Genomic DNA, 25809 nt, shown 5'->3' with positions numbered 1-25809 from the left:
TTGAACATTTTCTCACACAAAAGCCAATTTAATAAACACGCCATCATTACAGTCCTCATGGAAACACCTCAGGGTTAGTTTGAGCTCCAAACAATTCTGTTAGTGTTGTTTTCCCACACACTCTACTGCAGATGTATTTATATATCACATTCAATGAAGTCTTGGCTTACGTGGGCATCATTATTGCATGTTTTGAAATGCTTTTCTTCGTCAGCTCAGATTGTTTCTTCTATTCTTCTTTCCACTCTCTGGTTCACTTTATTGGCATGCTGCCTGCGCTCATCACCCGGTTTGTTCTTACGTGTGTGTAAACGTGCCTACTTGTCTGTCTGCACGCATCTATATGTTTGTTGTTGTGTTGTGTTTGTAGTTCTTTGACCTCAGTCCGTCTCCCAGCATAGAGCATCTTTACCTTCTGTACCAAGCCGCTCAGCTAGCCCTGGTTCAGGTACCCTGACATGTAGCCGTGGTTGTGGTTGTGCTTTACTGTAGGTGCCCTCGTGTGTCTGTTTGGTCAGTGAATCTGTTAGACATCCCTCTTGTTTTTGTTGTTAGGATATAGCTCTGTCTTTCATTGATGCTCCTACTAACCACCTGATCAAAAGCATAGAAACATGAGCGTATTTAAGGAAATTAGGATATAATAGTCAGTAAAAGGCAGTAAAAGGTGATTATTGGTGACAGTAGGCAGTGAAGAATCTTGAAAGGTGTGTAGCATCAGTATCCAACGGAGACCGCTTGATAGGGTGGATTGCAGTCCGCTACCAAGTGGACTCTGGTGCGGTTCTTTTATGGTGTGTGGGCAAAACAAAGCAACCACTGCAAAGTGGGCAACACAGCATTTTACAGTCTTCAGTTGTAGATGTGTGATCATTAGATGTATTTATAACATTTAAGTTTCGTGCATATGGTGGTTAAAAAGTTCAGCTGCTAATACTTGATTGATACGGTCATAAAATCCACTTAAGAAAAACTCGCCACTTGCAAATGTTTTATGAGGAAAGAAATGTGTTTTACATTTTTGTCAAACCTCAAGGACACACACACACACACACACACACACACACACACACACACACACACACACACACACAATGCCTGTAAACTCAATGTAGACATCCCACAGCCTTACTTCATAAACTCTTACTGTGAGAACACATTAGTAGGGTTTTAGTCTTGTGTCTCCATTCTAAGTGTTAAGAGTGTTGCCCAACTACATTGTGCAACGATTTGCCCTTCCACTTCCTGTCAACTGAGCCACTCTGTACTTTGTCTGTAGAGATATACTTGTGGTCGCATGATCTCAGAGTCGTGTTTTTCCCACAACCGTCCCGTCACTGAGTTTGTCGTTTGATTTGAGATGTTGCCACTAACAGGCTTGATCCGTGTTGTCACAGTTGTTTGTTGCCGGTCAGTAATGGGTCAGTGAGCTGTAGACGGCTCTTTCTTCTGGTCTCTTTATTTTAACATGATTCATCATGGAGATCAATAAAGACCCAGCTTCACCAGCAAACAGTTTAGTTCCTTTTAACTAAAGACCAGCTTTAGCTCACTGCTCCATTACCACGGCGACTGATATTAAACCTGCCTGTGGGTTTATTCACGTCCTCGTCCTCCCTATGACGTTGCTCCTTGCCTTTTTACCTCCTACCTGTCCTCAGCCTTATCTACCTTCTCCTTTCTCCCTTCTTTTTCCCTTCCTCCTTCTGGCCCTCCCTCCTCTTCTCAGCCCAGTGTCACCCCGTCTACCGTTTCCCTGGTGACCCTGCCCTCTCCGTCGCCGTCCCTCCCTGTTACCATGCCGACAGCGGCCGTGGCTTCCCCTCTCTCTCCTCTGCCTACTATTGTTTCCCCTACTCCTCCTCCTGTGCCCACACCTGTGTCTCAGCCATTGGCCACGGTGGTGCCAATCATCAGTGTAGTCACCGCCCCGCCTGATACCCCCATGGAAGCCCCTCCCCAGGTACTGGTTATAGACAGTCAGACCTGACACTGAATGCTGTAGGCTGTCGATGGAAATCTTTTTCTAGAGCCTCGGATGAGTAGATAAGATTTGAACATAGTTTTTTTTATGGAATTCATACTTTCTCTCAAACTCTTTCTTTAAAAAAACAAAAAAAAACTTGACAGGCCTCCTGCACCTAGTTACAGTTGCTAAGGAAGGTTATGACAGTGGCCGTTCTAGTTTGGCGAAGGGCCACTTGTATTTTCTTCTCATCGACATAGAATAACTAGTTTTGTTTCATGTTGAATTGTTTTTTTTCCCGTTGTTGCTTGGTTTCAGTGTTGCCACACTGACTTCATCAATACTTGTTGGGAAGGATTCTCGGGTTGTGGTGTGATGTCACACAGCCATCTGTAGAAACCGCAAGAGACCGCATTGATTGTTCTACACATAAATGATAATAGAATGGATGAGTCACTGTCCCCAGATTTCTTTTTGGTGTGCGAGAGTCGAAGCTTTTGTTTCTAATTTCCAAGTCATCATTTGTAGATTTTTATCGGCTCTGAAAGAGGGTTGTATGTGTTTATGCAGATACTTTATGCACTTAATGAATACAATCCTGTTTATTTCCTCTCGTGTGGCAGTTCTGGCTTTGTTCCTTTTATTATGTGCTCTAGTTTTAGTTGTTGTTCGGCCCGATTCTGATGTATTCTGTCTCTACATATTAAGTCAAATGGCTCCTGGATTCTCGGAAATCATGAACACACTGCTTACTATCTGGTTATTTTCCTCTCTTACTTTTTTGCAACACTTTGCTTATATTTCATGCTTTCCTGCTGCATTTTTCTTCCCCCAAAATGGTGTTGGTGTTGAATAGCAATCGTATTGATTGAGCGTGTACATGCATTTTGATGTTCCTCCGTGTGTTTCAGTCTGCCTCTCAGTCTTCAGAGCTGGCCCAGGCCCAACTACAGCCACCTCAAGTCCTCTCCTCGATAGAGAGGTAATAAAATGCGAGCACAAGCGGACTCTTTGGGAATTGTTTTAGATCGCATTTTAATCTTCGTTATGATGTCCTCTTTCTCTCTTATTAAATGTGGCCTCCGCTTCTCCTCCGTTACACAGTGGCCAATCTGAGACTTCGGGTCTGAGTGACGGCAACGAGGGAGGAGGAGGACGCCACGAAGGGCGCTCCGCCAAGCGACATCAGAGGCGCTCTGTGCGAAGTCGATCACGCCATGAGAAAATCTCCAAGGCGAAACTCAATGTCCTCAATGTAATAGCACGTGTCATAAATCCAAAACTCATAATGAAACAATAAATCACTGTTTTTATTCTGCACCACTGGTGTTTATTGGTTAGTTACAGAGTTATGTGTTGCAACACATGTAATGAGAAACATCTAACTGAGATACTCATTCATTTACATCAATCTGCTTTCTAATTTTATATGTTTTCTCTTAATATTTCTTTGCGTTTATGTGTGTGCGGCTTTAGATCTCCAACCGAGGAGACAGAGTAGCAGAGTGTCAGCTGGAGACCCACAACAGGAAGATGGTGACTTTCAGGTTTGACCTGGATGGAGACAACCCCGAAGAGATCGCCCAGATCATGGTACACCTTTTGATGAATCTACTGTCTCTAAATCACGTTTATACCCCGACAGATCTAAACAAAGCCTGGAATAAGCCTCACGTGGCAGTATGCGGGCTGAAGTACACATAATTACTGTGTCTTTCATTAAGAGAGAGCCATCAGCAGGTTCCCACGCATGGCATAGGAAGCACAAACCAGCTTTTGTTTCTTTCCCCTCCAGGTCCAGAGTGAGTTCATCCTGGAGAGCGAGAGAGAGTCGTTCATTGAGCAGGTCAGAGAGGTGATAGAGAACGCGGATGAGAAGGGTCTGGAGCGAGACACGAGCAGCCAGGTAAACACAACACTGTCTCTTTAAATCTTTCTCTCTTGTGGTGTCTTTCCTTTTCATTTTTAGGGGTTGCTGGTGTTGCTGAAATGCTAAAGTAGCTGCTTATTTAACCACACACACACACACTCACGTACAGCTTAGCACCTTCATATCGTTTACACCGTTTGTCTTTTAGTGTTTATTTCATGTTGTGTTGTTGATCTGCAGATGGCAGGTGATATGGCGCAGCAGATTCCTGCTATATCTGTCCCCATGCCAGGTAAAAATACCAAAACAAACAGCCTGAGAATAAAAACAGTCACCAGTTTTAAGTGCCAGTGAAGCAACGGGATGGCGACTGCAAGAGCTGACTTTAGGCATCTGTGTCAGCAGGAAATTTGCACCGCAGGAGTGTCTGTGAACGCAGCACTGAATTCCCACCAAATCCTATATATAGTTATTCCATATTTTCTCTTTTAAAGCTTCCTATTGCTTATTTAGGTGAACTGTAGTGTAGAAAAGCAGTTTGCATATTCCTCTCTGAGAGATGAATGAGTAACAATGCTACGTATTCACATTCATCTCTTTCCAGACATCCCTCCCAGTGCGACAGCACAAGTGGTCCATTCAGCAGGTCGGAGGTTCATCGTCAGCCCCGTACCTGAAGCCAGGCTGAAGGAACAAACGTTTCCCACATCTCCTTCTCCTGCCCGCGCACCTCCTGGAGAAACAGGTGAGGATTATATGTGTGCCGGGGTCATGTGACCTTCAAAAGTCAGCTCACAGTTTCCTTTTCCAAATAAAGGCCTTGTTTACAACCTGTCCAATAATGACCACTAATGTAACTCACCCTGTTGGCAACATTTTGGTAAGATTTTATTATAAGGCTGGTCAAAAAATTCATTCTAATTCAATTTAACTTCACTCAAATGTACAATTATTGGCAGTATACTCACACACATCAGATTAGGCTGCAATGCTTTAGACGAAATTGCTAAAATATTTTGTCCAAATGCAATATTAAAATGACCTTTTATTTAATGTGATACAACAGAATCTTCTTGTAGAAGTTTGGAATATAAATAACGGTATCCGTCATTTGGATATTGTGTATCAAAACTACCTGTTGCTTTATGCAACGGTCAAATATTTTAGTTTTCTTCAAATAAAGGAACTTAAACATCTCCTAATTAACCAAGTGCAAATGGTGGCTGATAGAACATTTTTTTATCCAGTTCCTCCAGCTTCAGCTCCATCTCAGACTCCGGCCCAAGGTGTTGCGTTGTCCCAGTCTGCTGGAGCGATCAGCTTACAACAAGCCTTCTCTGAGATCAGACAGAACCAGGCTCAGTTTGATGCCGGGCCCAGCACCGCCCCAGCTTCCATCCACTCCACCCATCCTCTCCTGCAGCCTGCAGCAGCTTCTGTCCCTCCGCAGGCTTGCTCCGTCACTCCTACTGTGGACCCCACTGCTGGACTTGTCCCTTCTAATTTAATCCAGGCACAGGAGCAGGTCTTGGAAGCCCCTCTTCCCCAAATCTCCTCCTCCTCCACGCCTTCCTCTATGCCTGCCGCGTGTCTCAGCTCCCCTTGTTCCTCCTCCCCTCCTCCCACTGTGGTGAATCAGTCCATCCTTCAGTCCCAGGTACTTCCACAGCCGGGGATGCAGGCTGTGTCCCAAACCCAGGGACAGGTGCAGGTCCAGGGGCAAGCACAAATTCAGCCCCAGGCTTTCACCCAGCCTCCGTCTCAAACCGTCGCCGCTGTCATCGCTCCTTCAGTACCCTCCACTCTATCGCCTGCCAGCGTCTCCCCAATAATGTTCACCTCCCCTCCTCCCGCCCAGGCTCTCCCCCTCGTCTCCTCCCCTCCCTCCTCCACTCTGCCACCCAGTGAAGTCTCCTCCGATCATCCGTCAGTGTCTCCCACCTCCTCCTCTACTTCTGCCCTCTCCTCCTCGGTCATCACCACCGCTGCCATCCCAGGCCCCCAGCTCACTCCCTCTGCCCCCTCCCATCCCTCCCACACACCCCCCTCCTCCTCCTCCGCTGTTGGGCTCCAGCCAGTTACCACCAATGTTCCCTTAGTCCAACCAACCTTGGTCCACTCCCAGCCGCAGACTGCAGCCCTGCCTGGGCAGACGCACACACACTGTGGGGAATGCGAAACAAGGTATTTAGTCTCCTTACTTTATTTACTATATATAGATATATATATATGTGTGTGTTTTTTTTTTATTTTTTTCCAGATTGAGACAAAGTTCTTGTACAGTTGCTTCTGTCATACAAACACTTAATTTTCTGCATTTGTTCCTGGCTTTTCTCATTGGTTTAAAGTGGACAGGGCTCACAAAAAGGTCCACTGATCAGGATTCGGCATGTTTTTTTAGGATGTTTAAGTAATTTATTGAGCAGAATTGTAAAACCTTCATTGGTGCGTCAGGTGTGAAGCTTTCACCGAGTCCCAAGGCAAACCGGACGACATCCAAGCTCTGGAGAAGAAGCTGCGGTCTCTCTTCATGGATCTCGGTGGAGGGGTGCCATCCGCCCAGGGAGACAATCCGGCTGCCGACCCCGCCTCTGGAGCCCCTGTGGCAGGTACCTCGTCCCCAATGGGCCCCTGCTCTACCTCCAACGCATCAGTCACCACGCCTGGCTCCAGCCAGCCAGCCAATCCTCCTCAGCCCCCCACCAGCTTGTCGCTGGGGTCACCTGTTCCGATGCAGGGCCCTGGAACACCTATCACCACCCCGTCAGCGACTGGTATGTAGATGAATGTGTTTACGTGTGTAGTTTCAGTTAACCTGTGTTTTAATCATCCCGTTTACTCACTTTATGATTTCAGTTTCTGCAGTCCCTGCTTCATCCTTTGGCCAGACCACTCCATCCAAAACCCCTTTGTCCAGGGCATCGGTGAGCAAGCCAGTTTACCAAGCAATACTAGTTATTGTCATATTGTTACAGCATCATTCATTGTTTTATTTACTACATTTTGTGGTTGGTGTTTTTGAAAGACACTATTCCTTTTAAAAGTTAAGATAAAATGTGTAAATGTGTTTAATTTTGAGAAATTCTTGGTGTTGAAAGATGTTTCTACTCCCTTTCCTTACGACTCATCCAGCATGCAACATTCCTCCAACGAACACTATTCTTATAACCTCCTCTCCAAATATTTTCTCTCTCATTTCTCCCACTCTGTCTTTCCATCACCTCTCTTTCTCTGGGATTAGGCCAGTTCTCCTCCTTCAGAACTCCTGCCATCCTTCCCTGGGCCTTGTCTAATACAGGTGTTTTGTTTTTGTTTTTTGCTCATCTTTAGAGTTGTATTTCCAATGCAACACTCTATGCATACTGAGCTTCTAGTTATTATGATGACCAATGCCATATCTGTTGTGTATAAATGGTGCTTCTGCTGTGCAAACAGACATCAGATCATAGCGAATATTGTGAATATGTAAGCTTGTGAAACCTGAAAGGAGACACAACTCAGACATTGCATCACATAAAGTAGGATCGGAGAGAAGCTGGTGAAGAGAAACAAATAAAATGAGACGTGGAAAGTTGGACAGACGTGGAGACAAAGGGGACAAACAGGCTGAGGTACCTGGTACTTCAAGGAGACATTGAACTGATTCTAGTTCCCAGACTGCTTTGTTGTGGCTGTGAATGCTGCAGGTCTAAGAATAGCCGTCCATGTAACCCGCTGAATAACAGGGAGATGTGACGTGGAGCTCTTATATGAAAAATTTGACCTGCCAAGTCACCGAAAATCACTCCTTGTCCGTTGCGTAACTCACATGGGCGAGGCATGTCCCGTTTGATTAAGATAATCCTGCTGCCGATGAAGGTCACAAGGGATTTTCATTTTAATGACTTATTTTTTAATTGAAGATAAAATTCTCAGGGGAATAGAATGCTTTGCATGCCTTCTACATCACTTTACCTGTGAGTGTGTGTGTGTATTATGCTCCTGCCCTGGGACATGTGTGCTTTTGGCTGTATTGTCAACTTCAGTGGCCAAACCTGTGTGTGTGTTTGTGTGCGTCTAAAAGTGCATGTGTCTGTTTCCAGTCCCAGCAGCCTCTGGAGGACCTGGATGCTCAGTTGAGAAGAGCGCTGAGCCCAGAGACCGTTCCCGTCAGCACACACACACAGGTAAACACTCAAACACACACTGATGTACTGTTCTCATTCAGTGACGCCGCTCAGTACTGACTCCCTGCTATCCACAGGCTTCACACAGCGGCGTACCTTCAGCGGGACAACCAAGTATGTATATAAATCTATTAATCTATCTCTCTCTCTGTATATCTGCGATTTCTAATATGTGCAACATCTGTCTTTCAGTCCCCTTCTCTCTGGAGGAAGCGACTGGGTCCTCCTCTGGTCCTCCTTCAGGTGGAATTAAACTGGGAAGATTTCAGGTAATATTTCCCTTTTAAGCTTCATTAGAAATAAAGTGTCCTGAATTTGTCAATTATAGTTTTTTTTGTGTATATATAAGCTTATATAGCTTAGTAATCCTGCGTGTCTCCTCTCGCCAATCAGGTCTCGTTGGCCACTGAAGCTTCTCCTGTCAAACGCCCGGCCTGCACTGAATCTTCCTCCACCTCATCCTCCTCCTCCTCCTCGTCTTCGTCCTCCTCGTCCTCCTCCAGCCTCTCCAGCCCGGAGAACACACTGCACAAAGGCTCCTCGTCTCCTCTGAAGGGGGCAGGAGGACAAGGAGGAGATGTCGTGGATGGACTCCCCCAACGGCCTCCGGGAGGGTCCCACCACCCCTCCCCCCTCACCTCACCGTGCCCCTCTCCGAAGCCCACCACGACCATCGGACGCTTCCAGGTATTTCCTGTTTTCGATCTTGCCGTAATTGGCGAAGGGTTACTTTGCTACGTGTATAAACTAACAAAAAGCTTCCATTCCTTCATATATATCCAATATTTTGTTCTATAATTTCAGGTTACCACCAACCCAGAGGCCCGTGTCGGGAGATTCTCAGTCAGTCGTGCCCAGGAGCAGATCCTCGAGTCCAGGCGGACCCCTCCACCTTCTGCCCAGGCTGCTAACGGACCCAGTCATCCTGGGCAGATGCTGAGTCCAGACTCCGCTCACAAAGCCTCGCTGCCGAGTCTGAACAACAACTCCTTCAACAACTCCTACATCAGCAGCGACAACGACTCCGAATTTGAGGATGAAGACTTCAAAGTGGAAGTCAGCCACCTCAGAGAAAAGTAAGTTCTCCCATCCTCTCTTCCAAAAACATCTCATAGGAAAGACATTTCTCCCCTCTCTCACCTCTTCTTTATTAAGATGAACTGCTGTAAACTACATCTTGCTCTCTTCTGCCTTCTATTTCCGTGTCCCCAAAAATAGAAGGCTGTGCTCTGCTTCTCTTTTCTCCTCACCCTCAAGAATGAGGTTAACCACCCACTTTCCTTCTGTCTCTCTTCCTCTTTTCATGAACGGGGATGTTCTGCTCTTCTTAGAACACTTGGCCCTCCACTCATCCGGCCTAATTGTCTCTTTCTTTCTGTTTCATTCCCTCTTTCCACCACCAGGCACATGCGTGAGATTCAGGCCCTGCACTCCCGACAGAAGGAGGAAATAGACAGTCTCTTTACCAGGCTGGGGAAGGTAACTGACCTTGGTTACATCTGTTCCAGACACAAACTGCATCTTATTGAGTGTGTAGCAACCATTCTTCCTTTGGTGTTGGTGCAGGTTCCCCCGGCTGCAGTGCTCCCTCCTGTTATAGGCCTGACTGGCAGAAGGAGACGACCTACCAAAAGCAAATCCTCCAAATCGTCCAGAACCAGCTCCACTCACAGCAGCAAGAGTCCACAGCCAGGTAGACTTTTTTTTTTTTAAATACTAATGAAATGACACTCACCAAAACCTGGACCAATTAAACCAGAGATATCATAGCTAGATACGACCAGAGGAAGGTGAGAAATGATGTGTTTAAATGTTGAATCCTACACTACAGCTAGGATTTCAAAAACCTCCACCCTAACGTTACACTGTCTCTGTGTCTATGCATGCATATGTGTGTGTGTGTGTGTGTGTGTGTGTTGTGTGTGCTTGGTTACACGTGCATGCTGGTGAACACTGGTGCAGACTCCGAGCTTAAACATTTCTGACTGCTCTCTCCGTCCGTCTCTGTCCGCGTGCTTGCGTGTTTGTGTGCGTGTGTCGGGGGAGTCGTCTCTGTCGTTGTCTTCGGTGACGATTGTGTCTTATCTGGCCAATATCTTTGTGTGTCTCTGGGCTCTCTGCGGTGTGTCGCCCCTGCCTATGCCTCGCCATCGCTATCTCCAGGCAGCACTTTATCCGCCCAGAGCGTCCCCACCATGTACCCCGGCCAGCTGGCTCTGTTAGTCCCGGGGGGATTAGCCGACTCCAGCAGCGGCACTCTGGCCCAGCCGCTCAAACCCTCTCCCTCCAGTAACAACCTGTGTTCGGCCTACACCAGCGATGCGGCGCTCTCCGTGCCCAGCCTGTGTGCTCCCACCCCAGGTAGGCACGCCGCTTTTGTGAAATCCAGTCTAGAGCCTCGGTTGCCTCCCCCACAACACAATAAATACTTTGCACACACACATGCATGAAGTCAGGTTGTCTTCACTCACTTCACAACACAATCGTTTTCTATCTTTCTCTCTCTGTGTGTAAAGCTGTGTGATGGCCAACTGACTGTTTCGTTCTACCTGTATTTCCTTCACCTGTGTCTCTCTCCTTCCCTCTCATCTGAACCTTTTGTCCTGTCTGTCTCTGTCTCTTCTCTCTCTCCCTCTCCCTTCCTCTGCGTCTCTCCTCCTCTTCTGTGCGCTCTCCTTCTCTGGTTCTTCACCTCTTCCCTCCTCCCTCTCTTCAGGCTGCGTAAAGTTCAGCTGGGGTTCGGAGCGTTTGGCCTTCAAGCCTGGCGGCAGGAGGACGCGCTTTCTGAGTACGCCCTGCTTGGCTCTTTGTGTGTAACGCTTTATTTCTTTGCTCTTCTCTTTTTTACCCGTCTTCCTTACTGCCTTTGGTTCTTATTGGTTTACACCTATATCTGTCAAGTCACGGTCGCCCTGTCTTCCTGTGGGTTTCTTCCTTTGATGGAGGAAGACCCTCTGCTTCCGTTATCACCAGTGTCCTGCAGAAAACTGGTGTCTCCAAAAAAAACAGGCAGAAATTATGACTTATAAGTATTAACATTAACATTTATCACGTAATAACCTTCTAAACATTCACATCGTCTATGTCGGTAAACATTTCTTTTAGGGATAGAAGAAATGATGGATGTTGGATGTTAGATGCATGTGATGCACCAATAGAAGACGTCAATAAAAACATAAAGGAAAGCCTGCACACTGTTGCTCCCTTAAGTGCAATTTACTGGCACAGCCGCAAGAAAAATAAAAACACACTTTAAGCTACAGAAGGAAAAGGGACAATTAGAGATAAGAGCTTGCTGCAGGACACAGAGTTAATTAATGACAAATATAGTCTTACATCCCAGCACTTCCCATCGTCTCCGCTTACTTCTTCCTTCCACTCTCTCTCAGTATTCTTTTTTTTCTTTGACATAACCGTCCTTGACAAGCCATCCCTTAACCTCACACTCAATGCCAACCTTGTGCACTATAGGCTGCCGGGAAGAACGGCATCGCCGAAAGTAAAATAATAGCTTTGCGATTGATCGAAAAGGACGGAGCAAAGTGTTAACCGTCTGAAAGTAACGCTTGTAATAGGCTGTCGACGAATTGCACTGCTATTTTAATTTCCGTCCAGGTTGATTTGGCGAAACCCAGCAGCAGACATCTCTTTGAGCAACTACTTTGTCATTAATACAACAGAAGAGCAATCTGTTTACGGTGCAACCAAATAAATAAAGGTTATGGATTAGAAAATGCACATAAAATGCACCAAGTAGCTAATGCTCCATGGCAAGCTATTAACTGTTAAATATGCTTTAAGTTCATGATAAATAGCATTACATACATTTCATCTCTAGTCCCACCGATTAAGAGATAAATGATACAGTTTTCTCTGCGTCATTCTGACTTTCAAATCCTCACATCTTCCATTTGTAACCTTTGTTTCTGTGAAAACAAGCAGAGTAATAAGGAAAGACAAGTGGAGACCCGATGACTTGAGATTTCTGTAGGAGATTTAATAATTCTTTCTGATTAAACTTGATTAATTGCAGTGACTTATTATTCTTTTTTTAAGCACAGTTGTGTTCTGTGCATCGGTCTATATTTATTTGTATTTTTCTGTGATTCCGACATTCTTTTCCTCAAACCATAATGTGTAGTGTTTGTTAAATGTGTTGTGCCTCGTGTAGAGATGTAAATGAATGCTTCTGAACCCTCTGCAGCTCAAGCCCTCTATCTCCCTTCCTGAGTCCACCCCCTCACTCCCCGTCCCTCACCCCCTCACCCCCTCTCTCCCTCACCCCCTCACCCCCTCTCTCCCTCACCTGTTCCCCGTCACTGCACAGCCAGGAGGGGAGAGAGGCAGACCTGGGTCTTATTGATCATAACCTGTTGTTGTTCGTAAACAGGCAGCTTAGGAAGAACGTGATGTAACATTAGCATTCAGTTAATGTATTCATTCTATTTAAATGGCTGACCACATCAGAGGTCCTGAAAGAGGATACTTTGATGCATATGAATCCAAATCTAAGACCCAGTTCTGGTAAGGCCCTGTGAGCTGTGGAGAGGACTCAGAATCACATCAGACCCGGGGGGTTGGGTTACCCAGAAGCATCTTCACATCACAGTACAACTTTGAGACAGTGTGCGAATACTTACTTTGGTTTTCTGTTAAACACAAGTTTTATCCTTTGGTTACAAAATAAACAAAAGCATCTACTGTGACAGTTACTGATCCCAGTGTAAAGATGTTATTGGGCAACTGAACCCCGACGTGTTTCGAGTTGAAATAATGGTACTGGGATGTTGTTTGGTTGTCGGGTGTTGTGGGCGTGGGTCTAACTCTGACTCTCTCCCAATCCTCCAATCGTTGTCTTCCGGCCGCACAGGGAAGATGGTGAAAAAAGTCTGCCCCTGCAACCAGCTCTGTAGTAATTATCTCTCTTTTTGGTCTTTTCCTCCCTCCATCGACGCCCTCTTCCATCCTTGCACTTGCTCTCCCACGCTTCCTCCCGCTCTCTAACGTCCTTTTAGATTTCAACTTTGATCCTCAGCCAGATATTGAGATCATTTCCATTCAGTAATTTCAGCCTCCGGAAACGTTCCATTTTTAATTTGGACGTTTTTGATTAGGGAGGATCAGAGAACATCCAGTTTGAGGCCTGAAATAACTGAATTGAGCAGCTGCCACAGATTCAACCTGATAATGCATGCAACCTGCAAGTTCACACACACACACACACACACACACACACACACACACACACGGGCACACCTGAACAGCTGTTCGCTAAAGCACACCCCCAGCTGTGCGATCCCTCCCTCTCCTCTCCTCCCTCGTCATGACTTGTGGTCTTGACTGCATTTCCCAGAACTCCATGCTGCTGCAGTCAGTCATGACTCAGCGTCTTCTCATTGTTTTTTTTTCCCCTCCATTTTATTTAGCATGACGTGCCTGTTTCTGTCAGAACAACTGTATGATTAGATTTGACTGCCTAATCCCTGCATTATGTGAAATATAATCTGGATTTAACGCTCAGTAAAGCAACGATGATAAAGAAACTTTATGGAATTAGTTTGTGGTAAACATGACAGTAAAATAACTGGAATCCTATTTATCCTGATGTTTTCTTTCACTTGTAGGATATGTTAGAAATTAAACGTTAAATGATATGTTAAAATTGTATATTTGAGGGGGGGAACGTACCATATTTGGTATGTGTCTGTATTATGGGACGTCCACATTTGAACGAAATGAAGCCTTTTATTCTGAAAAAAATCCTGTGACAATATCTGAAACCAGCAGAGTGCGTAGCAAAGAGCTGAAGTATTTTATGATCACCTCTCAGCGTGTACTGATTGCTCCTGGCGGTCTTGGAACATGCTCTTATTATGATATCACATAATAGCTCATTTTAACTTGAACAGAGGCCACACGCGACAATAGATCAGCACTTACATGCAGACACCCCGGCCAGTTTGCAGTGTTTGCTAACATCTGTGGCTAAAAAGCACACCAGCTGCTGCAGAGCTTGAGTGCCATCCAGTGGTCAAACAGTAGATAACAGCAGACCGTCAGCAGGCCTGGCTCAGCACCGCTTCTTTCGTGTTGGAGCATCTTGACTAATCCGCAGCAACGGGACTCTTGAGAGAACGCAATATTTGAATATGAAATATTCTGAAACAGGCTCAGCTTTGTGTTTAGGAATGGCGCTCTAGTGTCATCAGTTTTTTCTCATGTTCCCGTCTGTCATCATCATTTCTTTCATTGTCACTAAACAATATAACGACCATGTCGACATGCTGACGTTCCCTAAAAACCAGGAAGTGCATTCTCATTCATTCAGATTACATCAATTATGGTTTTCTGCTTCATCTCACACCCTTTGCTTTTCTTCTCCTCCCTCCCTCTCTCTCCCTCTCTCTGCCTCCCCCCCACAGGGACTAATAGCACCAATGTAGTGAGTGGTTCAGGTGGTCTGGGTCAGAGCCAGGGGGGTTCTCAGTGTCTTCCCCCCAACATGTCAGCCCCCCACCAGAGGAAAGGAACGTTCACCGATGACCTCCACAAACTGGTGGACAACTGGGCCCGAGATGCCATGAACCTCTCACAGGTTTGCTTCCGTTTTTTTTTTTTTTATGCATCTTACTGCAGCAGAAGTTCATTTTCACACAGATAACGTTCCTCCAGCAATGACTGACCAGTTCCTGTTTTTAGCCCAGTGTTTAGTAAACAAACCTCCATCGTTCCGGAAGCATTTTGTTTAGGTCACATTCCTTTGTCTTTATTTATTGATCCTTGAGGCTTAGAGAATAATATTTTTGTCTGATGCATTTGTGTGTTTAATCAAGTAATGTGCTGGTGAGTAACTAAATGTTCAACTCTTTTTCAGGGGAAGAGGAGTGCCAAACAGCTGCAGCAGGCCCCAGCACAGGGACATAGCTACGAGGTTAGTTTGACATCATAATACATTAATCTGTTATGGGGGAACCAAAAGATAATAATGACCTCTTTGGTGACTTCCAACTTCCCATTAACTTGGATGGACACATCAGACTACAGTGTACTATTCAAATGTTCCACATTAACTAAAGTAATAAAGGTGTTGTCAGTAGATTTTAACACTTCACCCCTCTGCTTTGCCAGAACAATAAATCCTGGGGATGTAAAATCTTGGTCCGTCTGATAGTTTTTCCTGAAAGGCCATTAAAATAAACAACATGTGATTAATGAAGAAGTTGAAGTGTTTCCTCATGTTAAATCTCCGCCCCTCCAGGTTATCCAGTCAGCCAGTCTGGGCAGGAAGTACTCTGCTCCCAGCCAGCTGTGTCCCAGCAGCATCGGAGGCTCGGCCCACCTCCCCACAAACTCCACCACTGCTACCTCTCTGGCCGCCCGCAAGGGCTCCCTGTGCCACCCCCCCGCCTCCGCCGCCGCCGCACCTCAACCCCAACCGGCCCAGTTCATCCACTACACCCCCACCGCAGCCTACAGCGCACAATGGTCTGGTCCAGCTCACGGCCTGTCGACCCCGCACCAGGCCGCAGCACAGCCTGGGCCTCTACTGGTCAGCACCTCCCAGCCCCTGGGCCCCTACACCACGGCGGTGGGTGGGCAGGGCCAGATTCCCGGGCAGGGGCCGCTCCAGGCTTTCCATCTGACCAACTCACTCCAGAAGTCAGTCAGCAACCCAGGAAGACCCAACCTGAGGAACACGTAGGGCTGGGCGTGAGGGCTGGTTTGACTCACAGCCCGACTGGACTGGACTGGACTGGACTGGACTGCTGTGGAGACAGAGTGTTACGGGCTTGATGGACTGGAGAGGATGCGTTTGAAATGACAAAAGCTGACCTGTTCAAGAGGAGTAAAGAAAAAAAGCTGTCCCATGCAGTCACGTAATCTCTCCTCTCTGCTGTGTTCGGCTGCCAAACGCTCAAAAAGACAAAGGAAAAGTCTCACGAGTGCAATGTTAAAAGGCCAAAGAGGTTGCTGACGGGGTGTGGGATTGATGTTAATAACTGTTTGTGTGTGAGGTATCGTGTAATACTCACTTGTGGCTTTCGTCACAGTTGTTCCATTTCATGCTCTAAACTCATTGTGGTGAGAGGGCAGATGTTACATGCAGGAGGAGGAATGTGGTGGCCAGCTTTAACAAAACCAGCACCTCTTCATAGCTTCTAATGCTTAAAAGATCTCAAACATTTAGCATCTTTAAAAATTGGCAAGCTCTCAAAGGAGATATGAATGCGGTTTTTCCAAATATGATACAGAAAATCCATTCGCACTATTAAGAGGTGGCACATTCAGGTGGTCTGTATTGTGTCAACATCAAGCAATGCACACAGATGAGAGCAGAAGGGAGGAAGTGTTTTTCTTCAGTATTCATTTGGGTAAAAAACAAAATTCAAAAAGCACAAAAGAAACAGAACAAATGAAAAAACCCCGCATTGAGACGACCCGGAGCACCAGGCGGGGGTTCGACTCCTCCGTTACCTTCTGTGTCTCGTTGGGACGAACCATTCAAGCAGATGGAGACGGAGGGAAGAAAGGTGGACGAAGAAGACGCCTCTTCGCCATCACGACTCCGCCCTCTCCCTCCATCCCTCTCTCCCCCGCCTCTCCGTTGCCATCCAAAGCAATAACAGCAGAAACCTTTTTAGAGGAGAGGGAGCCCAAACACGAGAAGCTCAGCGTGAAAAAGTGGCCTTGTAATCAGAATAATATCAGAGTCCCTGTACAGTTTGTGTCTCTGTTTATTTTTTAGTATGTCAGCCATGATGATTCCATTTTGTTGTTTTATTCTGTTGGGTTTGTTTTGCTTGCTGCCCCCCCCCCCCCTCCCCTCCCCCGGCTGGCGATCTGACACACACAAACACGCACACACACACTCATGTAAATACACACACACACACACACATGGTGGGAGGCGCGGCAGCCATTTAAACACACAGATTCACAGACTAATGCCTCGGTTCTGAGTGACATCATTGGGTTGCTTTCAAACATTTTTTGTGTTGGAAACTGATTGCGATGTACATTGTTGTTGTTAAATGATTATTCTATTTAAAAAGACAAAAAGAAACAAAAATGTGTTCTGTCGATGGACCCGTTATACGCGCACATCGGTGTACGATGTGGAAACACTGTGATTATTGTTGTTTATTATTAGCGAATGTTGTTCGGACGACGTTAGTTTTAGGGTGAAATATCGCAAATTTAAGGAAAAAAAAAAAAGCAAACTGAACTTTTTTTCACTGCTCTCAGCAAATGGATTCCTATCAAAACGTGAGAATTGACACATCTTTTCAATAACGGTCCTCGTACTCCAGTTACTGAGGACACGCCCTGAAACAAATGCCTTACCGACAACTAACCAACTGCAGTTTCAGTTCATAACTGATCGGATTGAAAGTGGAAACGGACCCCCGAGCCCCGATTATAGAGACGAAGCGGAGTGAACGGCAGGATAGTCGATATCTAGATAATAAAGTCATGCTAGCTATTTTTTTTCTTAATACAGTACTTATATATCAGACACTTTAAATAGCCCTCCTCTTCCCTTTCCCCCTGGTTTTGTTAGATGAATGTGAATGTATAAACCAATGGTGTCCATTTTTATGTACTTGAAAAAAACAAAAACAAGTCTGTCATTTTATTTTTTGCTTCCCCGTGACCTTCCCCTAGAGCCTCCGGTGAACGCCGGAGGGACTTATAGTGCCTTGCATCCTTCCTGTTGCTTGTTTCGTTAGGGGTCGAGGGGTTAAAGGAAGCACACTTCACAGCATGCGTTGGAGAGTTTTTGGGTGGGGGTGGGAGGGCGGGGTGTCACTTTGACGTCAGTGGTGACGACTGGTTAGTGGATGCAGTAATAATGCCCGCCGTTAGCTGCTACTGTGTGCGCTATAGCCGGTTTGCGGTTGATTCTCTTCGATTCCGACTAATCGAGTGTGCTTTTTCCCCGACGTAGCTCTTTGACTTTGATAGAAAGATGAATTGACCGACTCTGATCGACCACTTCGGAGTGAAAAACGGCCGCCGTTTGAAGTCGGTTGCCGTGCGTTACCGCCAACGTGATGAAAGACGGGAGAGAATGTGAGAGTTTATCAGTGCCATTTTGTTTTTTTTCAGGGTTTTAAATGAAGATATTGAGGGAAAAGGGAGTGGGAATGTTTTTTTTCCCCCCGGTTTTAAGGAGGGAGTTGTATTTAAGATTGTGTTTGAAGCTTGGAGCACTCTATTTTAGAGGCGTGGGCCCGGAGGACGCACCGATGCAGCGGACTACAGTTCACGTATCTCTAGTGTAGTATTGGGTTGTGTTTTTACCAAATGAAACCAAAGGAGGGGTAAAAGACAAGATTGGCCAATGACTCTGGATTAAAGTTGACCAAACAAGCCACCAACTGTCGGGTTCAAAGGTTGCTGACCGGTGCTGCAGAGAAACAAAGAATCTCTTGTGAAATAACCAAAACTGTCCAAATTTTAGAATTAAGCGGTATTTTCATCGTCACTCCCAACCCGTCTCTGCTCTTCTATCATTAATGTTTTCAGATTAGGAAAGACGATGGCACCTTTCTAAAATTAAAAAAACATCATTTTACGAGGCCAGCGGCACTCTCCTGTCTTTTTAACAGATTTGGTTGGGAATTGCTGCTATCGGGCAACAAAAAAGCAAGTCCTGCAAAAGGTATGAATATTGTTCTCCATATTCCCACTGTGTTTCTGGAGCGGCAGGGTTGGGCTTCGACAGGTTGTATCACTGAGATCTGTGTGAACCAAGCGAGAGATTTGAGCATCACGTTGCTGGTGGTGGTGGCTGGAATGACTGTGAGCACAGCGGTGGTTTGTGATGGTTGTACTGGTAGTGATGATGGTGGTTGAAATAATGGAAGTGATAGTGGCGGTTTTAGATTCAAGGCCTTTGACACCCTGTCCTTTTTTTTTCTCTCTTTTCATTTCAAGTGAAACTGGTACAAACTTTCATTCACTGAAAACATCTTTTTTGTCGTTTTTTTTTTTTTTTTTTGCTGAGAATAGGCGTTCTGGAGTCGCATAAAAACAGGAAAAGATTACTTTGTACAAACAAAACACATGGCTTTTGCTTGTTTGTTTTTTTTTTTACATATATTTTTCCAATTCTCATGAATAATAGTGCGACAGTTTTACTACTAGGCAAGTTTGGTTGAAGCTGTGAATAATCATTGAGCCACTTTGCTTTAGTTCTGGTCATCATGTTCAATGATGCCATTTGGCTTTTTGTCGGTGGAGTGGAAAACATCAGACTTAAAGAATTAAAAGTTGTTGTTTTTTTTACTGCTTTTATTCACTGGAGCTGTTTTGGTTGCCAGGTAACATCCTGGAGTTTCACTTTACAATCGCTTTGAGCCTCAAATTATTTCGACAGTCGAGGTTTGATGGCGTTCTGCTGCGTCTCGACTGGTTACGATGAAAGAAATGCCTAATGTGCAGCGGCTACAATGCAATATTATTTAAAGTTACAGTATGCTGTCGAGCTCTGAGGTCACAGTTTGGCTTGACAGTTACTTTTTTTCTTTTAAAGCTCTAGGAATAAAAAAAAAAACAGTGGGTGCAATTATTGTGAATGAGTTTTGGTAGGAGGACTCTTACTGTGAAAGTCTTGAGAGTTCTCCACCGCGGCCACTCTTATTGTGAAGTTTAAGTGAAAAGGTAGGATTCTTCTCTGGTGGCACACATACAGTGTAGCAGTAGACTCAGTTCCTCTTCGCCTGTTCAGGGCTCGCTTACCTTTTCTGCTTTGTTACTGTAGAAGTGCCCACATGTTAAAACAAGATGCCTTTCAGTGCACCGACAAACACACCAGACTGACTCAGTGCATCTAGTTGCTGTTTCATGTAGCTTGCTCCTGTCGAATGATGTCGAGTTTCAAGTACAGCAACAGTTTCTCTGACTGTTACTGACATTTTTTGTTTTTTTTCGATTATGTTTCTGGTTTTCTCTGATGCTCTCATGTTTTTTTTTTATTTTACTCACTCATCAGCGGTTTTAATGTCTGTAGCGGCACCTAACTTAATTCAGTGGTTTCATTTTTCTGTATCGTGTTTGACATTGTACAAAGTGGTTGGATTACAAAAAAAAAAAACATGGATGGACGAATGAAAGAAAAAACAAAAAAATACATGTAGGGAGTCATCGGCAGCCTTTAACGGTATGTTTTGCACTAAGTATAGAGTGTTCAAGCTTCATATTAAAAGAAAACTTTGCGCTTTGCGCTACAATACAATGAAATTTGTTACTTTATTTGTAAAAACTTAATAAATAAAAGTTGTTTAAATGAAGTGGAGTGATTGGACTTTAAATCAATGTGAGAATAGGAATTAAATAGCGTAATGTCTCTCTGTTGTTTCTGTTTTAACATCCAATACATTAGGGGTCACAGTGAACAGATGGACCGTCTATATGAGCAGTACTGATAAAGTTTTATTACCTTCCTCTGTGAGTTACGCTCTACTGTTAGTGTTTCTGGACTTTAAAGACTTTTCACGTGAACATTTAATGGGTATTAATGAGTTTACTTTTAGTAGTTATTATTATAAGCCTGTACCAAATGGTTGAAAAGTCAACAAATATTAAGTTCATCATATTGACAGCAGTTTATAATCAGTATTCAGTTGGAAAATGTTATTAGTCAAGAATTATTGGCAATAATGCCTTAATTATTCATTTATATTTCAACAAATTTGCTTTTCATCGGTCATAACATGGCATTAAAACAAAATGTAAAGTAAACACGAGACTTTTACATGTTTTGTCAGCAATTTTTGCCCCAATAATTAGACGCTAATATTAAAAACAGACAGAAAGGTTCTGTTTGTTGCAGTGACTTGTCTTTTCCACATGGCTGCAGCACATCTTTGTTAACCTGCAGGATTTACTGTATATATACACGCACACACACACACACACACACATGCACACACACACACACACACACACACACACCTCTTGCTTCAGGGCCAATCAGGAAACGGCTCATTGTGAGGCGTGAATCTGTGCTTATTATCCGTCACCATGGCGACAGTGAAAATAACACTCTCAGTCCGGAGAAAGAGGCCAGAGGAAGGAAAATAAAACTTACCGGTATATTATAACAATATTTTCCATCATGGAGTTTTCCTGCTGTGTTATGAATACTCTACACTGCAAAAATAATCGTGCACTTCTGGGATTGGAATTTGAATGTGTATTGAGACCTTTCAACTTGGAGGAAGATATCTTATATCTTAGTGCTTCAGTAAATATAAGTGTATTTGTTCTGATGTTTTCTTGTATTACTTTGAGGCATTTACTTGTCCAAAAATAGATATTTAATCAACTTAATCAGCCTTTATGAAACACAATGTTTCCCTAAAAATCTAATTCTTTGCAGTGTAGGGATTGGTTTTCAATGGACTGTGAACCAGCAAAGTGCAGGATTTAAAGGTGAACTCACACAAGATGTAGAGGTGAGATTTCTCAAGTTTAGTGCTTCTCTATTAATGCTTTATTATTATTATTATTATTATTATTATTATTATTATTATTATTATTATTATTATTATTATTATTATTATTATAAAGGCTTTTTCCTGTTCTATTAAGATTAGATCGTTGAGGATATAGAGATAAAATATGAGGTGAAACCAAACTTCACACAGACACGTAAACTGTTTACACCATAAACTCATAGGTCTCACATTACCCTTTAAACACAGACCTCCCACATAATATAGATGGCTTCTTTCAGCTTGTGTACAAGCCAAATACATATATAGATAAATGCAACACCCACCACACGCTGGTATGTTTACACTACAACCAGGGATGATGCTTGATTCATGTATTCCTTTTTCCAAACTTGCAGGAAACCACCGATATTTAGGCTCCTGTTTGGCCGAGTGATTTTTAGGAGTTAACCTTCACTGAGGACAAGGTTGACCCAGCGTACAGCTGAAGGTGGATAACCGTAAGTAAAAGTCAGTGCAAGCACCACTGAGCACCTAATGGGGCACTAAAGGAACAGACAGTTCTGTATTGAAGGACTAACATGCAACCTGAGGAGACGTAAGAATACTTTTTTTGTAGATCCTCCTAAACTGTCAAACAATGTTATTACACAATCTGTCCACAAGGGAGCACTGAAAAGTAGATTTTTCATCTGAAAATGAAAAAAAAGTTTGCTCACAATGAAAAGTAGATCAATGACTCAAAATACCATTATTGTATCAGATATACAAGTATGTAAGTATGGAGTCCTAGTCCTCCTTTTGGCCTTTTCTTTCTGTGGCTGCATGACATGAAAGCACTATCTGAGAGAGAAAGAGAGGGAGGGGAGTGAAGATGGGGGAGGGGGGGGTCTTCAGATGCTATGTGTGTGGGAGACAGAAGGAACAGCCACTTACATGCTTCTCTTTATGTAAATATTACAAGCTGTAGAAACTGTTTCCATGCATCCAAACATGCACAGAAGAACCTTTTATCTCGACATTCAGAGTATTTAGAAAATGTCAAAGTGAAATTTTTAAGTTGGATCTTGTATTCATGATCATCAGCAAGTCATAGCAATTTTGTAGCCACACAGTGAGAATCACACTGGAATTATACAAGAATTATTTCTCTGTATCCACTTCCAATGCAATCATCCAATATGGATATTTCATACAGAACAGCATTTCCATCAATATGAACATCGTGAATCTGAAAATACTATTTTTTTCTCACTTGTCTCGTAAGCATTTTGAAAAGAAGTGACCTATCTGCCACCCAGATCACAGGTAACTAGTCGGCCTGCGTATCTTCACACCATTACTTTTGTCACCACACTGCAACCGGGTCCAACTCTGCTGGCTTGTTTGACAGCGTGAAACAGGAAGTGGTCACTGTCAGCTTTGAAACCACACTTTTCACAGGGTTAGACTGTCTCACAGTATCGGATGAAAAAGACACACATGGAAGATAAACGCATACTGGTTAATCCGTGCTACGAGGTGAGAAACAGCCTTTGAGACGGTGGTTATGGGTAATGCGGTCTTTAAGTCGTTGAATTCAACGATGATACGTCACTCTTTATCAATAATACACACACATAATGTAAGAGTCCAAATAGTCTCCCGTGATATGTGCCACTTCTAAACATCTCCGCTGTGAAATAGTGAGAAATATTGATATTATCACACGCTTATTTGTATTTCTAATATATAAACATAAATAAATACCTGTTACATAACCTTTTTAGCTGACTGAGAGTTTCCATATGGGCCTTAATGTGTGTGTGTGTGTGTGTGTGTGTGTGTACATCCTGCAGGTTAACGAAGACGTGCTGCAGCCATGTGGAAACGACAAGTCACTGCAACAAACAGAACCTGTTTACTAAACAGTGTTCACGCTTGTATTTCTTGTCCCTAACAAGATCATCCTCACGATTTAGAATCAAGTGTCTGGCTGATAGTTTGTGTATTTGTGGCTTTAAAATGATCTGAAAATAGAAATATAGAACCATATATTCCCCAAAAGTCATGTTCGATTTTGATATATTTTAATATACATTAACGTGATTTTGACCTTTGACATCAAGACCTTTTTCTTTCATTATTATACTACAAGTTTTTTTTTTTTTTTTTGCTGTTTTATCAATAATTTAGTCAGGGAGCAGAAGAAAAAAAGATACTTGATTTCCAATCCATATATTTCATTTACATAAGCTTCCATTTGGGGTAAATTAAGTTGATCATCTGATAACCAATTCCTTGTATATAGATATATTTTAATGTATTTGTACCCTCATTACTTGGAAAGGTGAGAATCCTCTTGATCTCTTCTGGTGTTTTCCCCAAGTCATGGAATTCATTTTTTATTCAGAGAAAAATCAGCATGTGGGTTTGGATTTTTTTTGTCTTTTGTGGGTAAATACATTTACATGTGTGTCACCCCTCTTTTGTCTCCTTACTCATTTATTAACTCGATGATATATTTGTTGCCGCTACCTTCAGCTGCCCTTGAATGAGGCATTCAACCTTTAACTGCAGCTGGCCTTTGACCAGTGGGGACCCAAAGGCTACTGGAGTGGAACACCTGTGATCTAGTCAAATACAGGTTAGTGCTGACATTTGCTCAGCGGTTCCTCGGCAGCACCGGCGGTGGTTTGAGGAACGACTTTGTATCTTTTTTTCTAAATTAAAAGTGACTGAGATGTTATTTAGGTGCGTTTTATTTTGAAAATATTTGGTGTGCGATCAGTGGCAAGTCTGTGTTTCTACGTAAAACACAGAAAAGTAAAGCAAGGAGCTGAATGTTTGCAGTTGGATTCACTTTAAGGAAACAAACCGATCCCTCTCCTAAGCAGCAGAGGTGATGTTGCAACCTCGCCTTGTTTAGTGTAATCAAGTAGCCGTGTAAGCAGAGGCTGCAGGGTTGGCCCAGGCCATGCGGGCTCCTGAGTCACTCCGGGCTCCTGCTGCCGGTTCCTTCCCTCCCCCTCGTCTGTTTACACAGAATAACATTTTTAAATGCTACACCAGTCCGTCTGCGTATTTCAGTACATTCTGGGGTAGAAGCATTTCCTGTCCACATGTGCTCCTGACCCGGTGTGTTTGTTTGTGTCGGCCCTAATGCGACCATGTGTGTGTGTGTGTGTGTGTGTGTGTGTTTAAATAGAGCGGAGGAGATGGAGTGCAGCTGAACACAAACAAATACTGTGTATCTCTACACAGACCAGCCATCAACAGACACTTTGCCCTCGCTCGGTGGAAAAGGATGGCATCAACGGGGCCAGTCAGGGGGGCGGGACCTTGGTGTCGTGCATGCTGGACCACCGGAATGGCTGTGACGCCAAAGAGAACGGTACCATAAATCATTTCATCAGTCACATCTGTCCTTACCCTCCAACTACATGTGAAAATGGCTGCTGTTAAAAGGGCCTGTTGCAAAAACGGTGTCACAGTGTCAAACTACAGTAAGTGTGGTTTCTAATAGAGAACAATTCTTCAATTTGTACTTTTGCCATGACAGCGTTTACCAGGAAGGAAGCTCTCTTTATGTGAAATCATCAGAAACTAAAGTTTTTAGAGAGTGAAGTGTGTGTGTGTGTGTGTGTGTGTGTGTCGGAGAGGAAATGAAGAGGAAAAACGGTGTGTGTGAGAGCAACTCATCCTGATATGAGCTTACTTGTTAACTGCAAGAAAAACCTCACATCACTCATTTACTGCAGGACGATTACACACACACACACACACACACACACACACACACACACACACACACACACACACACACACACACACACACACACACACACACACACACACACACACACACACACACACACACACACACACACACACACACACACACACATCATTAGAGTCCATCCATCCATTTTCTACCGCTTATCCTGTATTTAGGGTCGCGGGGGGGCTGGAGCCAATCCCAGCTGTCATTGGGCGAAGGCAGGGTACACCCTGGACAGGACGCCAGTCTATCACAGGGAGACATGTAGAGACAAACAACCATTCACTCTCACATTCACACCTACGGGCAATTTAGAGTCACCAATTAACCTATCCCCATCCTGCATGTCTTTGGACTGTGGGAGGAAGCCGGAGAACCCGGAGAGAACCCACGCTTACACGGGGAGAACATACAAACTCCACACAGAAGGAACCCGGGCCGACCCGGGAATCGAACCCAGGACCCTCTTGCTGTGAGGCGAGAGTGCTACCCACTACACCACCGTGCAGCCATCATTAGAGTCTAGAAACTGATTTATTATTATTATGGTATGCCGTGTGCCATTCTGGATCAAATACTGGAAG

At 44.2% G+C, this 25809-nt stretch overlaps 1 protein-coding gene across 5 annotated transcripts in view; it reads left to right on the top strand.

Moving 5' to 3' along the window:
• wnk1b (WNK lysine deficient protein kinase 1b) overlaps positions 1-20298 on the top strand; it is a 72830-nt gene extending 52532 nt beyond the window's left edge. For 2 of the 5 annotated variants that reach the window (XM_084039294.1, XM_084039295.1), the window contains 24 exons: positions 1730-1963; positions 2878-2948; positions 3071-3221; positions 3443-3559; positions 3762-3872; positions 4077-4128; positions 4441-4581; positions 5084-6020; positions 6291-6610; positions 6693-6760; positions 7078-7134; positions 7919-8002; positions 8080-8116; positions 8195-8271; positions 8396-8689; positions 8807-9078; positions 9406-9481; positions 9569-9695; positions 10166-10363; positions 10719-10811; positions 12873-12914; positions 14425-14597; positions 14877-14933; positions 15261-20298. In XM_084039294.1, the coding sequence (XP_083895420.1) occupies positions 1730-1963; positions 2878-2948; positions 3071-3221; positions 3443-3559; positions 3762-3872; positions 4077-4128; positions 4441-4581; positions 5084-6020; positions 6291-6610; positions 6693-6760; positions 7078-7134; positions 7919-8002; positions 8080-8116; positions 8195-8271; positions 8396-8689; positions 8807-9078; positions 9406-9481; positions 9569-9695; positions 10166-10363; positions 10719-10811; positions 12873-12914; positions 14425-14597; positions 14877-14933; positions 15261-15704 (4233 nt within the window). In that variant the 3' untranslated portion in view covers positions 15705-20298. The remainder of the gene's footprint in view (positions 1-1729; positions 1964-2877; positions 2949-3070; positions 3222-3442; positions 3560-3761; positions 3873-4076; positions 4129-4440; positions 4582-5083; positions 6021-6290; positions 6611-6692; positions 6761-7077; positions 7135-7918; positions 8003-8079; positions 8117-8194; positions 8272-8395; positions 8690-8806; positions 9079-9405; positions 9482-9568; positions 9696-10165; positions 10364-10718; positions 10812-12872; positions 12915-14424; positions 14598-14876; positions 14934-15260) is intronic. The other 3 variants (XM_084039293.1, XM_084039296.1, XM_084039297.1) reach the window with 3 other exon arrangements.
• The last annotated feature ends 5511 nt before the right edge of the window (positions 20299-25809 follow it).

This window comes from Eutrigla gurnardus (assembly GCF_963514095.1).
Source record: "Eutrigla gurnardus genome assembly, chromosome: 21".
Lineage (NCBI taxonomy): Eukaryota > Metazoa > Chordata > Actinopteri > Perciformes > Triglidae > Eutrigla > Eutrigla gurnardus.
This window is presented reverse-complemented; position numbering and strand designations above follow the sequence as displayed.